Source organism: Petaurus breviceps, unplaced genomic scaffold (genome assembly GCF_028583685.1).
Source record: "Petaurus breviceps papuanus isolate PSGF00001 unplaced genomic scaffold, PetGlider_PUasm1.0 673, whole genome shotgun sequence".
Lineage (NCBI taxonomy): Eukaryota > Metazoa > Chordata > Mammalia > Diprotodontia > Petauridae > Petaurus > Petaurus breviceps.
In genome coordinates this window covers 439173-453680 of record NW_027186448.1, presented here as the reverse complement: position 1 = coordinate 453680, position 14508 = coordinate 439173, and the positions used below count along the sequence as shown (strand labels likewise).

General features: G+C 43.7%; 2 protein-coding genes across 2 annotated transcripts; one reads left to right on the top strand and one right to left on the bottom strand.

Annotated features, from left to right (window-relative positions):
- Positions 1 to 2053: 2053 nt before the first annotated feature.
- SHBG (sex hormone binding globulin) lies at positions 2054 to 4968 on the bottom strand. The gene is made up of 8 exons (XM_069103995.1): positions 4839 to 4968; positions 4462 to 4553; positions 4051 to 4240; positions 3746 to 3907; positions 3405 to 3564; positions 3101 to 3237; positions 2546 to 2771; positions 2054 to 2199 (listed from the first exon to the last, which is right to left on the bottom strand). Exons 1-8 carry the CDS (start codon positions 4932 to 4934, stop codon positions 2054 to 2056), a joined length of 1209 nt encoding a protein of 402 aa, XP_068960096.1. The 5' UTR covers positions 4935 to 4968.
- A 1975-nt stretch (positions 4969 to 6943) lies between these two features.
- On the top strand, positions 6944 to 9747 carry SAT2 (spermidine/spermine N1-acetyltransferase family member 2). The gene is made up of 6 exons (XM_069104055.1): positions 6944 to 7113; positions 8127 to 8178; positions 8326 to 8409; positions 8969 to 9070; positions 9231 to 9271; positions 9427 to 9747. The coding sequence occupies exons 1-6, from the start codon at positions 7048 to 7050 to the stop codon at positions 9592 to 9594; spliced, it is 513 nt and encodes a 170-aa protein (XP_068960156.1). The 5' UTR covers positions 6944 to 7047; the 3' UTR covers positions 9595 to 9747.
- The last annotated feature ends 4761 nt before the right edge of the window (positions 9748 to 14508 follow it).

The following is a 14508-nucleotide window of genomic DNA, read 5'->3' as shown; positions in this document are numbered from 1 at the left end:
CTAGCTATAATTTGAAGTAGGGCCATCCCAGAAATTTGTTTTATTTGCCTAATAGTTTTTGTTACAAGGGTTTGTTTTTTTTCCCTAATGACTCAAGAGTTTGGGAGGAGAGAAAATACACTTTGGCTAATTGAAAAGCAATTTTTAAAAAGCTCTAACCAAATTCAGGATTCCAGTTTAAAGGAAAACAATCTGTGATTAGAGAAAGAAGGCATTTGGGATTAGTAGATGAGAGTGTGGGGTGAACAAAACATCCATTCCCTTGACATAACTTTGTTTAGGGAAGCTAGGGAACAAGATCAATCACCATTACCTAGATTTGCAGACCACTGTCTTAATGGTAGTGGGAGACTAGGGGAGGTGGAAAAGACTTCAAATACTATAACCCCACCAGTCATCACCCTGTCTGTTTGCCTCTGTATCTGCCTCAGCCTCTCTTGAACTGGATATCCCAGTCTTTGGGCACAGTGACAAAGTGAAGCTGGGGGAAAGCAGGGATCCTTCAGGAGAAAAGTAAGGGCAGAGAAGGTAGAGAGAGAAGAACCTACAGGGTTTGTGGTGAGAGGAGGACTGATTAGTGTCTTGCAGAAGCTAGCTCTGGGCAGGTTTAAGGGAAAAAAGGGGGAGGGAATTACCCTCGGGCGTCCTTGCGAAGGGCTAGGTGAACCTTGTGCAAACACAAAAGCTGCTTCTATGAGAGAGTGTGGACAGCACTAAGAGATAAGCAGAAATCTAGGAATTAAAATGGTCTAGGACTGGGTGGGAGAGCGGGGAGGGGCCGGCCCTCGGGAGTTCAGGAATCCAGGTGCCTAGGCAGACCACCCTGATCCAGTGGGGGTTGGGGTACAGGGTTAGAACTATCCCTAAGGGGCAGGTCCTTCATCCAGCATCTTGGGCCGGCTCTCTCCCACTTCCCTTTATCCCCTAATCAAAAGAAACATTGCCAACTAGTTCAACAAAGTGGGGAGGCTCAAAGGTACAGTAGATTTCTAGTATCCACCATAGGAACTCTTTGGGTCTTCTTGAAATCATCTCATCTCCCCCTCCTTAGCCCTCCTTTCCTACCTCCCTACAGCCTGAGGCACTCTTTCCTACAGAAACATTTCTGCCCAACCCTGAAAAACTTCTCTTTTGTCCTGTAACCTCCTGATTCCCCAGCCTGTTAAAGTGGAAGAGGAGGCTGCTAAGTGGGGGACCTAAGATATAGAGTCCCTAAAGGGTTTGAAACTACAGGGCAGGAACACCGAGGTTATCTAAAGGAGTTGGGGCAGGGACACCAGGTCCCCTGAGGGCAGAGGGGCCAGGGATGCCAGAGTTAGAATATAGTTCCTGCTCTTGACCAGCACAGGCTAGTTTCTTGTTCAATGGAGTGGAGATGTCTAGGAATGCAACTAAGCGACCAAGGAGGAGGGAGCAAAAAGTAGTAGTTTTCTTTCCCTTTTTTCCCCACCCCTTTTTTTCCATCACCCTTCCCCACCCCCTACTATCCTCCTAGTATAGTTAAAAAAAAAAAAGAGTAACAAGAAACTGCTTAGATTGACAAAATCTTATCAGCTGAAGGGGACGTTTGCAGGTCACCCAGTCCAACCCATACCTAAACAGTGGTCAGTCAGCCTTTGCTGGAAGATTTCCAATGATAGAAAATTCTCTACCCATCTCAATGATATGGTCTCATCTTGGACACTAAGGCTTCTTTCCTTCTTTCCTACAAAAAAATAGATGGAATGGAGCCTGAGTTCTAGAAGGCTGGAGGAGCCCAGTTGCTATGTCTAGGAAAGGTCATAGCATCACAGAACTTTAGAGCTAGAAGAGACCATAGAGGTCATCTAGCAGACCACCGTTTTTTTTTAAACTGATCACTTCCCTGAGATCATACAGGTAGTAAAGAGTAGAGCTGGGTTTTAATTTCAGGATCTCTGGCTCAAAATACTATGTTCTTTTTTCACCATTCACTTTGGGACCTTTGGATATGAGGATGGGGAAGGAGAGAAGGATGGTGTCTGATGGGCTGCAAGCCGAAGGACTCAATTTAAGGTGCTCTTTTTAAGGAAGTTTAATGAGGTGTGTTAGTATTGTTCAGACTCCATGGACAGCTGTGAGTCCAGATGTTCTTGCTTCGGTTTAGAGCCTGATCCACGTCCAGCTCCCTGCCCTGGACACGAAGCCCATCCAGACAGAAGGAGGCAGAAGAGTCCTCTCCTGGATGAGGATAGAGATGGGATGTCAAGTCTCAGAAAGAAACTTCTACCCCCTTGCCTATTCTGTTTCCAGATGTTTTTTCCATCTTTTTCTCCCATATTACCCTATAAGTACCTAAATAGTCCCTCTTCCTGTGGCTTTCTCCCCTTTTCTCCACATAGGTACCCCACCCCTCAGAATTTTTATTTTATATATTTTTGTTCTTCTAAGTTCCTGAGATGTTTCCCATGGTTCTCATCATTGTTTCCCTTCTCCTTCCAAATAGATATCCTTTTCGGTCCCCAGATATGTAAGTATGTATAGGGGGTGGGGAGAATAGAAGGAAATTAGGAAAAGTCTCTTGTACCTGGTGTCACTCCCAGAATAAGGCTCCCTTTAGGTTGGTTCCAGAGGTCTAGAAGGGAGACTAGGAGTGCAGGGGGCAAAATAAGTGCCACTTCCTGTAGCCCCTGACTCAGTGCTACCCTGGTCAGGCCCAGCTGAAGTTGAATCAGAGGCCCTGGGCTCACAGGCAGCGACTTAGAGTGTACCTCCAGTTCCTGTTGTGGTAATCTGGCAGAAAGCACCAAAATCTGAGACACAGAGAGAGAGAGAGAGAGACACACCTTTTTTCCAGTGGACCACATCCATTGTCCAAGTAACACCCTCCTCCCCCTCCATCCAAGCCATATCTACTCCCTGGGGTACAGAAGGGACCTTAGAGATTATCTTATCCAAACCCTCATATTATGGAAGAGGAAACTAAGGTTCAGAAATGGAAAGTTACTGGCCCCAAGCCACGGAGGAAATTAGAAGCTACATCTTTTTACTCCCAGTTTTATGAAATTTTCACCATACTACCCAGTCTGGAGACCCCACCCCACTCCTCAGGCCCTGCCCTGAGGCCTCATCTATCTCTCACTTGGTCTTCAAGGTCAAGGCTGAGCAGGGAGTGATTGCCCAGGATACCCAGGGCAAGGAGGCATCCTGAACCCCGGAAAAATTGAAGTCTGAGCTCCAAGGAGAAGGCCCAGGGGTCCATATTTGGTTGGGGGAGATCTGGGGAAAGAAATGAAAAAGCTGAGGCTATAAGGGCATAGGGTTATGCTAGGAGGAGAGAAAGAGAGAGAGAGAGAGAGAGAGAGAGAGAGAGAGAGAGAGAGAGAGAGGTAAATGAAATGATGCTATGGAGAAATACATCTAGGGACTTTATGAGGTGAATTTACCTTTGAGGCTGAACACTGTATGGGCACCTGGGGGTAAGAAGGTTCCTGGCTGGGTTTCAGGGTTGCAAACCCCCCGAGGTGGGTGGCTGAAGGGCACAGTGTTGCCAGGGTGATTCAGCCAAATGTGTTGCCGGAGACAACCATCCAGGGCAGGAATCAGCTGAGAGGTGGAGGTGGATTCACCATTGGGTCCTAGAACTAGCAGTGTGTCCCCCCCCTCCAGGCTTTTCATTCCCTCACAGACAAGTACATTATCTGTGAGGGAATAAAGTCCTCTCAATACCCCTAATCCCCATTTTTATGTTCCCTCCTTATTTCCCCCTTTAAGAATTCAAGCATACTGGGAGATGAAGGTCAGTTGGGGGGAAGAGCAGGGCCCCCACAGCAATCCTTATTTCGGGGAGAGCATTCCCTGCCAGGGGCCTAGAGACTTGGCTCAACCTCAGCACCTCATCTCCATCCACCTCCAGGAGCAGAGAATCCTCCTGATTCTTGACTTTCACCTGCATGGAAAAAGAAGGGGGCATCAGAACTATGCATCGCACTCTTACATAAGTTCCCCCCCTCCCCAGGTACTTGGAATCTACTCCTCATCTCATTCATTGATATTTACTCAACACTTCATCCATTCATAAAGAATATTCACCTGGTGCCAGCGTCCATCATCCAGGCGGGGCCCAGCTCCCACAGTGAGCTGGGCCCAAAAATTGTGGAGCTGTATCTCAAGCCGGCCACCCCGAAGTCCCAGCATAAACCAGTCATCTTTGGGATTTGTATCCCCATAAAAAATCACTCCTTCTGGGTCCCAGGTCCGAAGGTCAAAGGAAGAGATGGCTCTGAAGGGAGGCAGGATCTGTTGAACTATACTTGTGTATGTGTAGAAATGTTTGTGTGTATGTGTGTGTGAAGGACAGATTGCAGAGCAGAGAGAGAGGGTTCAAGATGAGAAAAAGATTGGGTGAAGTAGAGAAGAGGGAAGGGAGAGGTGGAGGCAAGGTTGAGGAAAAGGTAAGATTTAAGAAGAAAAGGAAGTGGGAGTCCAAGATTCTTCATTTACCTAGTGACCTTGGTGAGGTTAAAAGTCATGATGATGACAGGCTCTTGCCCAGTACCACTACCAAGATGGAGAACATCAGGATCCCTGGAGATCTGTGGGGGAAGAACCAGGAAAGGACTAGAGCTGTTTCCATTTTGTCTTTGTGCCCCCAGGCCCTAGCCTAGTGCTTACAGAGGAACATGTGATTTAGCAACAAAACTGGTATAGATTGATTGATATGGAGAGATAATATCCAGAAAAGAGAAAGACAGAAAGGATACACAAACACAGGCAGAACTCCAGAATTCATGTCTTCCTGCCCAGTCCCCACCCACCCCTGCCCCCACTGTACCCAGACCTTTCTTCCACAGAATCCCACCCTCACCCTAATCATGCACCTTTGTGGGAAGTGGAGATTTAGGAGCTGGTCCCTCCCAGGTCTCAGGTGGCCACAGAAACAGCAGCAGTAGAGTTAATGAGCACAGACCCTCCATTGTGGGGCAGCTCTCTCTGTTCCGTGCTTCTAATGACTCTGGGGAGTCAGCTGAGAGGCGGGCACCCCTGCTGGGCATGGGAGGTAGTTGGTTAAAGGTTGTCCTGGGGGAAAGGAGGGAGGGTAGTAGACAGGGGCACTGACCCTCCGCCCCTGAGAGGACAAATGGGATGAGAGATAGTTCATGGGGCCCTCCTCCTAGATTCCCCATCTGTCTTAAGGCTTTATTAAGTCCTACTATGTGTAATGCAATGTACTAAATGATAGGAATCCCAAGATAAAACAAAAACAAAAAACCAGGTCACCCCAATCCTTTCAGCAAGTCCCATTTGTAACTCTGTCCAAACTCGGTCCACTACTCTAGTTCTCCCCCCTTTCCAATTTAAGAAGAAAATCTGCCCTTAGGCTCTTCTTTTTTCAAGTTAACCCTTTGTATTCTGTATCTATCTTCCTTTACCCTCCCTGCTCCATCAGATTGTTTGTGCTAGAATTATTCCACTCATAAGCAATCCTTCATAAGATTTTAGGGTTAAGAACTGAAAAGGGCTTTAGAGATTATGTAGTACAACTTCAAACCTCTCCCCCCAATATTTTATGGATTAGGAAACTGAGGCCCAGAGAGGGAAAGTAACTTGCCAGAGGTACTAGTGACTGGACTCAGATTGGGGTTATTTGATTCTAAAACCAGTACTGTTGCTACCACTACATGCTCCTTCCTTTGTATCTTCCCATAGTGTTTGCAAGGACCTGCTTCTAGGCCTCAGTGCCTGAAATCCTGCAGCTACTTCTTCCTGGCCTCAATCTTGTTAAAGAATACACTTTTAAAATTTAAGTACTCTGGGGCTGATCAATGAAGTCATTAATATATTAGCATGAATTTTTTTTATCTTTCACGTTTGTCTAAGGGGCAAGCAGGACTGGTGAGACAGGATTAGAGTTATATAATATATAACTGGTTTATATAGAGAGTTATATTATCAAACTATAGACAGAGCCAGAAGGAACCTTAGAGATCTTGGCTATCCAACTCTTGCATTTCACAGATCAGGAAACTGAGGTCTGGAAGAATAATAGACAAAAACTGAGTGACTTTTTTTAAAGTCACATACTAAGTGATACATTTAGGATTTGACCAAAAAGAGAAAAGCACAACAATAAAAGTAAAGCCCTTTTTATTTGTGGTCATGAGTGATCTCACTGAAAGGGAGACCAAGAGGTTGAAGGTGGAAAACATCTCTCTTGGGGATTCAGTTTCCATCTCTGTTGGGTGATCTCTTTTTTTTTTTTTTCTTGGAGGGGGGAAGGCTGAGCAATTGGGGCTAAGTGACTTGCCGGAGACCCCACAGCTAGTAAGTGTTAAATGTCTGAGGCTGAATTTACACTCAGGTCCTCCTTCCTTTCTCCCCTGAGCCCCAGTTTCTAGTTTGTCTCCTGGTCCTAGGCTTCCAATTACATTCCATCTCATTTGGGGGCCATGCAGTCTGAGTTCCCATTTTCAGGGGGTCATTAACTTGAGGCCTAGAATGTAAACAGGTTTCAGGGGGTCACTCAATCAACAAGCATTTATTAAGTGCTTACTATGTGATAGGCACTGTGCTTTGCAATTATCCCATTTGATCCTCATAACAACCCTGGGAGATAAGGTACTATTATTATTCCCATTTACAGACGAGGAAACTGAGGTAATCAGAGGTTAAGTTACTTGTCCAGGGTCACACTGCTAGTAAGTGCCTGAGTCTGAATTTGAACTCAGGACTGCCTTTCTCCAGACCAGTACTCTATTCATTGCAGAAAGTGGGACATTAGCTGAGATTTGGGGTGGGGATAGGGGGGTTGGGAATCCATTAATTTTTAATAGTTTGATAATTGCATGTCAGTATCATGTTCCTTTGTAATTCCGTGCATGTCATTTTGTGCATTTAAAATACTGTGCGGAGAAGGGGTCCATGGATTTGCCAGGCTGCCAGAGGCGTCCAGGACACAGAGAAAGTCAGGAGCCCCTGCTCTAAAGTGCCCCCGGCCCCCTCAGCGCGGCCCGGGGAGCCGCGGCCAGGACTTTGTCCTCTTTGCCAGGAGGAGGAGCCCCGGAAGCCGTGGTCTTGGGCTGGGCAGCGATGGCGGCTGTGCTGATCCGGGAAGCCACGGAGAGAGACTGTGGGGAAATCATGAAGATGATTCGGGTGAAAGCTGCGCCGAGGCGGGCCGGGGGGGGCCGAGGCCTGGGTCCCGGGGGGAAGGAAGGGGAGCCGGGTGGATGCGGGAAGCGTGGATTCCTGGGGTCCTGGAGGGAAGGAAATAAGCAGGAGCAGCCCAGACTGCCAATACCTCCAACGGCCCCCTCCAGTCAAGACAATTCAACAAGCACTTAAAAAAAAAAACAGCCACGCCAAATTTTAACCTGGGGCATTCACTTCCAGTGTTTCAAGTCTCGAATATATTTATTTTTTCAATAAAACCAATTAATATTAACATGAGTAATAATAACAATAGCTAACATTTATGCAGTGCTTACTATGTGCCAGATGCTTTACAAATATCTCATTTGATCCTCATAACAACCTTGGAAGTAGGTACTATTATTGTCCCCATTTTAGAGATCAGGAAACTAAGACAAACAGGGTTAAGTGACTTGCTGGGGATTAACTCCTACTAAGTGTCAGAAGTCACATTTGAATTCTGGTGTTCCTCACTTCAGGTGTGGCACGAGGAAGTGTTTATTTTTATTCTCCCCTTTCCTCCCCACCCCTCCTCCTGGGTTAAAAGAAAAAACAAAACCTTTGTAACTAATGTGCAAAGTCAAGCAAAACAAATCCCTGTTTTGTCCATGTACAAAAATATCTCATTCGTCCACAAGTATCTACCATGTGCAATATGTTAAGTGTGGATGCTACTAAAGGCAAATGGGATGGGGCGGCTAGTGGAGTAGTGAATAGAGCACTGGCCCTGGAGTAAGGAGTTCTAATCCCGGCCTCAGACTCTTGATACTTATCAGCTGTGCAACCTTGGGCAAGTCACTTAACCCCAACTGCCCCTCCCCCCCAGTATTTTTTTTTTAATTAAGGCAAATGGGAAAAAAAGTCCCAGGCCTCCTGAACCTTATTTTGTACTATAGACATACTTAGATGACTCTCCTGATCTCTTAACTCTGTTCTCTTATATATTGTCCCTCTTTCTTCCTTTTATGTACTTACAGGAATTAGCAGAGTTTGAGAAACTCTTAGATCAAGTGAAGATCAGCGAAGGAGGTAGGGCTCTGATGAGGGGGTTTGGGGAGTTGATAGCACTGGCAGACAAGGAACCTTGGATCCCTCCTTCATTTTCCCCTAGTCACCCAATTGGGTAGATAATTTTTTCTGCCTCTATATAATTATATCTCTTATCTCTCTCTGCAGCCCTGAAAACTGATGGCTTTGGTGAAAATCCTTTTTACCACTGTCTGGTGGCTGAGATTCCTCCAGAGCCCGGGGATGCCCAGGGTAAGAGCTACTGTAGTAACAGATCCTCTGAGAGGCATCTTGGAATGTTGGCGTCACAGTGTCCTGCCTCTGACACAGTCTACCTCTGTGACTCCATACCAGTCGGCTAGATCTTAGGGCTCCAATCTGTATGAGTAAAAGGAGTTTCTTTCCTTCTCCCCTTCCCCAAAAAAGATAATAGTTAGTATTTATATAATGCTAATGGCTTGCAAACTATTTTGTGAAAGTTATTACATTATTATCTCCATTTTACAAAAGAGGAACAAACATTGGCAGAACTAGGATTTAATAATATTTTTTAATAATTTAATTTAATTTTAAAAATTTAATAATAAGATAAAGTTTTCCAAGTTCAAAACTATCACTCCATTTATTGCTCCACATATACCTTTTGGCACTGATATGTAGAGTGTTGGCCCCCTCCAACACACACACACACACACACACACGAGCACCCCTTTCCATTTTTCTGGCCCCTCAACAGTATTATGTCCAGAGGGATAGTTAGGCCTCTGGCCCTCCTAGCCTCTCAATGATTTCTCCCTTCTTGCCTTCTCAGGTTCCACTGTGGTGGGCTATGGCCTCTACTGTTTCATCTATAGCACATGGACAGGACGAAACGTATACCTGGAGGACATCTATGTGATGCCGAAATATCGGGGTACTGGCTTGGATTACAAGCTACTGTAATCTTTCTTTCCACTACTTTCCAAACATAAAGTTTTCCCCTCTTTTTTATTGCTCCTTCTAGCTATGTATCTATCATCCTCTAGCTAGGTGTCTATACCACCTTCCCATTAATGCTTTTCTCCTCACAATAGGTCAGGGGATTGGTTCCAAGATTGTCAAGAAAGTGGCTGAGGTGAGGAAGTCTGTCTGTGGATGGTTTGGGGGGTTAGTTACTTGTATTTCTGAGTGTAGAGGGGACTGGGGAGGTGAAAGGGGTAGTCTGAGAACTAGGTATCTGGGCCTTTCCCCCTCTAACCACTATTTATATGTGGGGTGACCTTCCTGCAGGTTGCCCTAGAGAAAGGCTGCTCCCAGTTCCGTCTGGCTGTCCTTGACTGGAACAAAAGTGCCATGGACTTCTACAAGGCCAGGGGAGCCAAAGACCTCACTGCAGCAGAAGGCTGGCATTTCTTTCGGTTTGACAATAAAGCAATGAGAGAGCTGGTGAGGAAGTGAGATGGATCCTTTAGATCTTTTCCCCTTGGCTCTTATTCCACTCATTTACATTAGAGTCTTGTTCCTATGTTCATTTGGTTCAAGGGAGAGGAAAATGGTTGAGAGTTTAAAATGTCCTAAAGTAATAAAAAAAATTAATCACAAAAGGAAGAAGTGTTTCTCTCTCAACCATTTGGAGGTAACAATACTTAAGAGTCAATGGGCCTATGTCTATAATATTCTTTATGGTGGAAGTTGCTGAAGAGGAAGGGTCTTCTAGTATTGGCATGAGAAGTGAAAGGGGGCGATCAGGAGGAAAGTTGGTATGAGTTCATTTAGACGGAGACCTGCTTGGGCTGATTACTATAAGTCTGCAAGGATGCTTGCAGTGAAAGAGGTTAGCCCAAGATGTCCTACCTAATGAAGTTTTCTTTTTCTTTAATATTTCAAATGCTTTATTAACTTCTGATTTACATCATTCATTTCCACCAAATTTTGAGATACAAATTTTCTCCCCGTTTTTCCCCTACCCACCACCCCAAAATAGCAGTCCCACAGGATATCCAATCCTCCAATCTGCTCTCTCCCATATTTTCTCCCATACCCCTTTCGACTTTTCCAGTAGGGCATGGTGGATCTCTATGCCCCAGTGCCTGTATATTTTATTTCCCAATTACATGTAAAATAGTATTAATATGTATATTTATTATATATATTGTATGTGTATATATTATATAATATGTATTTGATTTTAAAACTTTGAATTCCAGATTCATTCCCTTCCTCCCTTGTCACCCATCATTACTGGGAAGATAAGCAATTCAGTATGGGTTGTACATGTGTGGCTAATGCAAAACAATAACATAGTAGATATATTGTAAAAGACTTGACTATATTTCCCTCCCTCCTATCCCACCTCCCACTTGTTCTATTCTCTACTTTGATCCTGTCCCTTTTCAAAAGTGGATGCTTCCAACTTCCTTCCCCCCCAGCCCACCCTCCCTTCCATCATCCCCCCTCTGATCCCCTTCCCCCCTACTCTCCTATAGGGTGAGATACCCTATTTAGTGTGTATTCCCTCCCCAAGCCAAATTCAATGAGAATAAGGTTGACCCATTCCCTTTTCCCTTCCTATTCTTCCCCTCCATTGTAACCATTTTCCCTTGCCTCTTCTTTATGAGATAGTTTACCCCATTCTGTCTCTCCCCATCTCCTCTCATTATATTCATCTCTCTCCTCTTAATTTCACCTTTTAAGTATCATCCCTTCCTGTTAAATTGGTCCTGTGCCCTCTATTTATGTATACCTGTAAACATATATACTCACATTTACATATGTATTCATATGCCCATATACCCTCTTATCTAAACATATATATATATATATATATATATATATATTTCTATTCCCTTCAACTATTTTCATACTGACAAAAGTTTCATTAGTTCCAATTATTGTTTTTCCATGTAGGAATGTTAATAGTTCAACTTTGATAAGTTCCTTATGATTTCTTTTCCCTGTTTACCTTCTCATGCTTTTCTTGCTTCTTGTTTCTGAATGTCAAATTTTCTGTTCAACTCTGTTTTTTTCATCAAGAATGCTTGAAAGTCCTCTATTCCACTGAATGACCATATTTTCCCTTGAACCATGATACTTAGTTTTGCTGGGTAGGTGATTCTTGGTTTTAATCCCAGCTCCCTTGACCTCTGGAATATCTTATTCCAAGCCCTTCGATCCCTCAGTGTAGAAGTTGCCAGATCCTGGGTTATCCTGATTGTGTTTCCACAATATTCAAATTGTTTCTTCCTGGCTGCTTGTAATACTCTCTCCTTAATCTGGGAATTCTGGAACCTGGCAATAATATTCCTAGGAGTTTTCTTTTTGGGATCTTTTTCAGGAGGTGATTGGTGGATTCTTTCAACCTCTGTTTTGCCCTCTGGTTCTAAAACATCAGGGCAGTTTTCTTTGAGAACTTCCTGGAGGATGATTTCTAGGTTCTTACTTTGATCATGGCTTTCAGGTAAATTTAAAATTATCTCTCCTAGATCTATTTTACAGGTCAGTGGTTTTTCCCATGAGATATTTCACATTGCCTTCTATTCTTTCATTTGTTTGTATCTGTTTAACAGCATCTTGATTTCTCATAAAGTCATTAGCTTCCATTTGCTCCAATCTAATTCTGAAGCAGTGATTTTCCTCATTGAGCTTTAGAGATTCTTTTTCCATCTAGCAAATTTGGTTTTTTAGGGCATTCTCCTCATTGCCTTTTTGAGCCTCTTTTGCCATTTGAGTTAGTCTATTTTTTTAAGGTGTTATTTTCCTCAGTCAGGCTGTTGCTCTCATTTCGTAATTTTCTTGCATCGTTCTTATTTCTCTTCCCAGTTTTTCTTCCACTTCTCTTATATGCTTCTTAAAGTCCTCTATGGCCTGTAACCAGCTCATATTTTCCTTTGAAGCTTTTGGTACAGGAGTTCTGACTTCACTGTCTTCCTCTTGTTCCATGCTTTGCTCCTTTTTGTCCCCAAAATAGGAGTCTAATGTTGGAATCTTCTGTCTGCTTTGTTTCCTTTGCCTGATCATGTCGCCCCTCAGTCACTTGACCCTGGGCTTTTTGCCACAGTAAGACTCTGCCACCAGACAGGGGAGTTTTCCTCCCAAAAGCTGGGGTTTTCTCAGCTGCCGGAGGTATTAGATGGGTGCCCTCTCTGAGGTCTCCACATGCTCTGGCAAGCTGGACATACACCCCAGGACCTCCACCCTAGACTACAATCCAGATCCAAGCAGGTTAAAGCAAGAGCGATTATCCCTCAGACTGGCGCTTGGTCCCCCTATACTCTGCAGTCCAGGAGCTGAAGCTGCCACTTGGCACAGGCTGGCTGTGCCAGCATCTCAGAAGCTTCTCGCCCCAAGGGCAAAGTCCACGCACTCCCACTTACTGGGTCCCAAAGTCCAGACTGCACTGACCTTTCACTTTGTCCTTCACATCTATGTGTTGATAAATCTGGAAATGGCCACAGCTGCTGCTGATCTGGAGTCCCTCTGGCTGGGGGCTGGTCAGGTTCGCCCTGGGGCTAAAGCCTCTGTGTGGGGCTGGGCTGGGCTCCCAGAGCACTGCGCTAGCAGATTCCTGCCGCCCTGCCAGGCTGAACTCATCAGGAGGTTAGCTTCTCTGTGTCATTTTGTGGGTTCTGCAGCTCCAGAGTTTGTTCAGAGTCCCCTTTTTACATGGATTAGGGAAGGTGGAAGCCGGAGCCCAGCGGAGGTCCTGCTTCTACTCTGCCATCTACCTAATGAATTTTTAGGGAAAAAGAAAAACTTGAAAATTTTTGCAAAAAAATTTTTTAAAAAGATTTAAGACACTGGAAAACCTGGTCTATAAATTCAATATTTATTGCCTCCTGTGTGCTCAGCACTGGGGATAAAAGGATGATTTTAAAAGTTTAAAATAAGTATTGAAGAAAAAGGGCTGGAAGGAAACTATCACTCAGTCAAAAAAGCATCTATTGGGCACTTTTTATGTGCCATATACTACATAAGGGCCAAGAATACAAAGACAAAAAGTGAAACAGTGCCTGTCCTTCATTCAGCTGCAGGCAGGCAAGAGTATATACTATTTGTGAAGAAAAAAATAGTTAAAATATGTCTTCATCTCCCCTATGCCCCTCTTTGAATGTAAGCTCATTTAACATAGGAATTATCTATCTGAAAATAATGACCAAAAGAAAAGGGCTGGATACCATATTTCAAGAAATTGAAAATAAAAATTGCCCAGAATTCTTAGAAACAGGGCAAAGTCAAACTTGAAAGAACATACTAGTCACCTCCTGAAAGAAATCCCAAAATTATAGAACCTAGGAATATCATAGTCAGAAGCCAAAACTTCTATGACATAGGAAAAATACTAGAAGTATCCAAAAAGGAAGAGTTCAGGTACCAAGGAGACACAGCATGGATCAGACAAAATTTGCCAACTACCATCATAAAGGAGAAAAGAGCTTGGGATCCAATATTCCAAAAAGCAAAATATAAAGGCATAAAACCAAGAATAACCTATCTAGAAAAACTACAGAGAAAAAAACAGACTTTTAATAAAATAGAGGATTTCTAAGCATTACAGATTAAAAAGGTCAGAAGTGAGTAGACATTCTGAAATGGTGATGCAGGAGCCAAGAGAAACACTTATGCATTTGTTTAATTAGAAGGGAATATGTGGGGATGAATTGTTTATACATGCTAATAGGGAGATAAGAAACAAATGCTTCTCAGGACCCTAATTTCTTTAAGGGTCATAGATGAAAGTAAGCCTGATAGAGGACCTGTGGGTGATTTAGTTCTGTTTTGATGGTCTCTAGAAAACACAAATGTTAGTGATTAGGGAGCTGACAAGGAGGGAACTCACTGTCACATTAAAAATGAAAAAGAGAATTTAAACATGCAGGAAGGAGTAGGGAGAACTGCCATCCCATGAACCTCACTTTCATCTGAACTGAACAAAGGAAGATCAGACCATACATTTAAAGACCATATAATAGAAATCCATTCAACTTAAAAGGGAGGATAGGGTGGGTAAGGGAATTTTAATAAACAAAACAAACTCCAGTGTTGAAGGGAGGAACATGGGTGCAGTGAGTTAAAAAGAAGGGAAGAAAAAGTAAATCTTGGGATCAGGGAAGAGAAGAGGGACAGCAGAATGGAAACAGGCCACTTTGTTTCTAGATCATGTGACAGGTAAACTCCTTATCTTTCATCATCTTATTTGTAAAAGGGGAAGGGCAGAGGGAGTAGTAAAGAGAAGAAAAAATACAGGAGGAGGAAAATTTCATAGCTAACAATCATAACTGGTACCATAAATAGGAAGAACCCTTATAATGCAAGAGGATAGCAGAATTAATTGAAACAATCCAATGTTATGTTGCTTACAAGAAATACACTTGA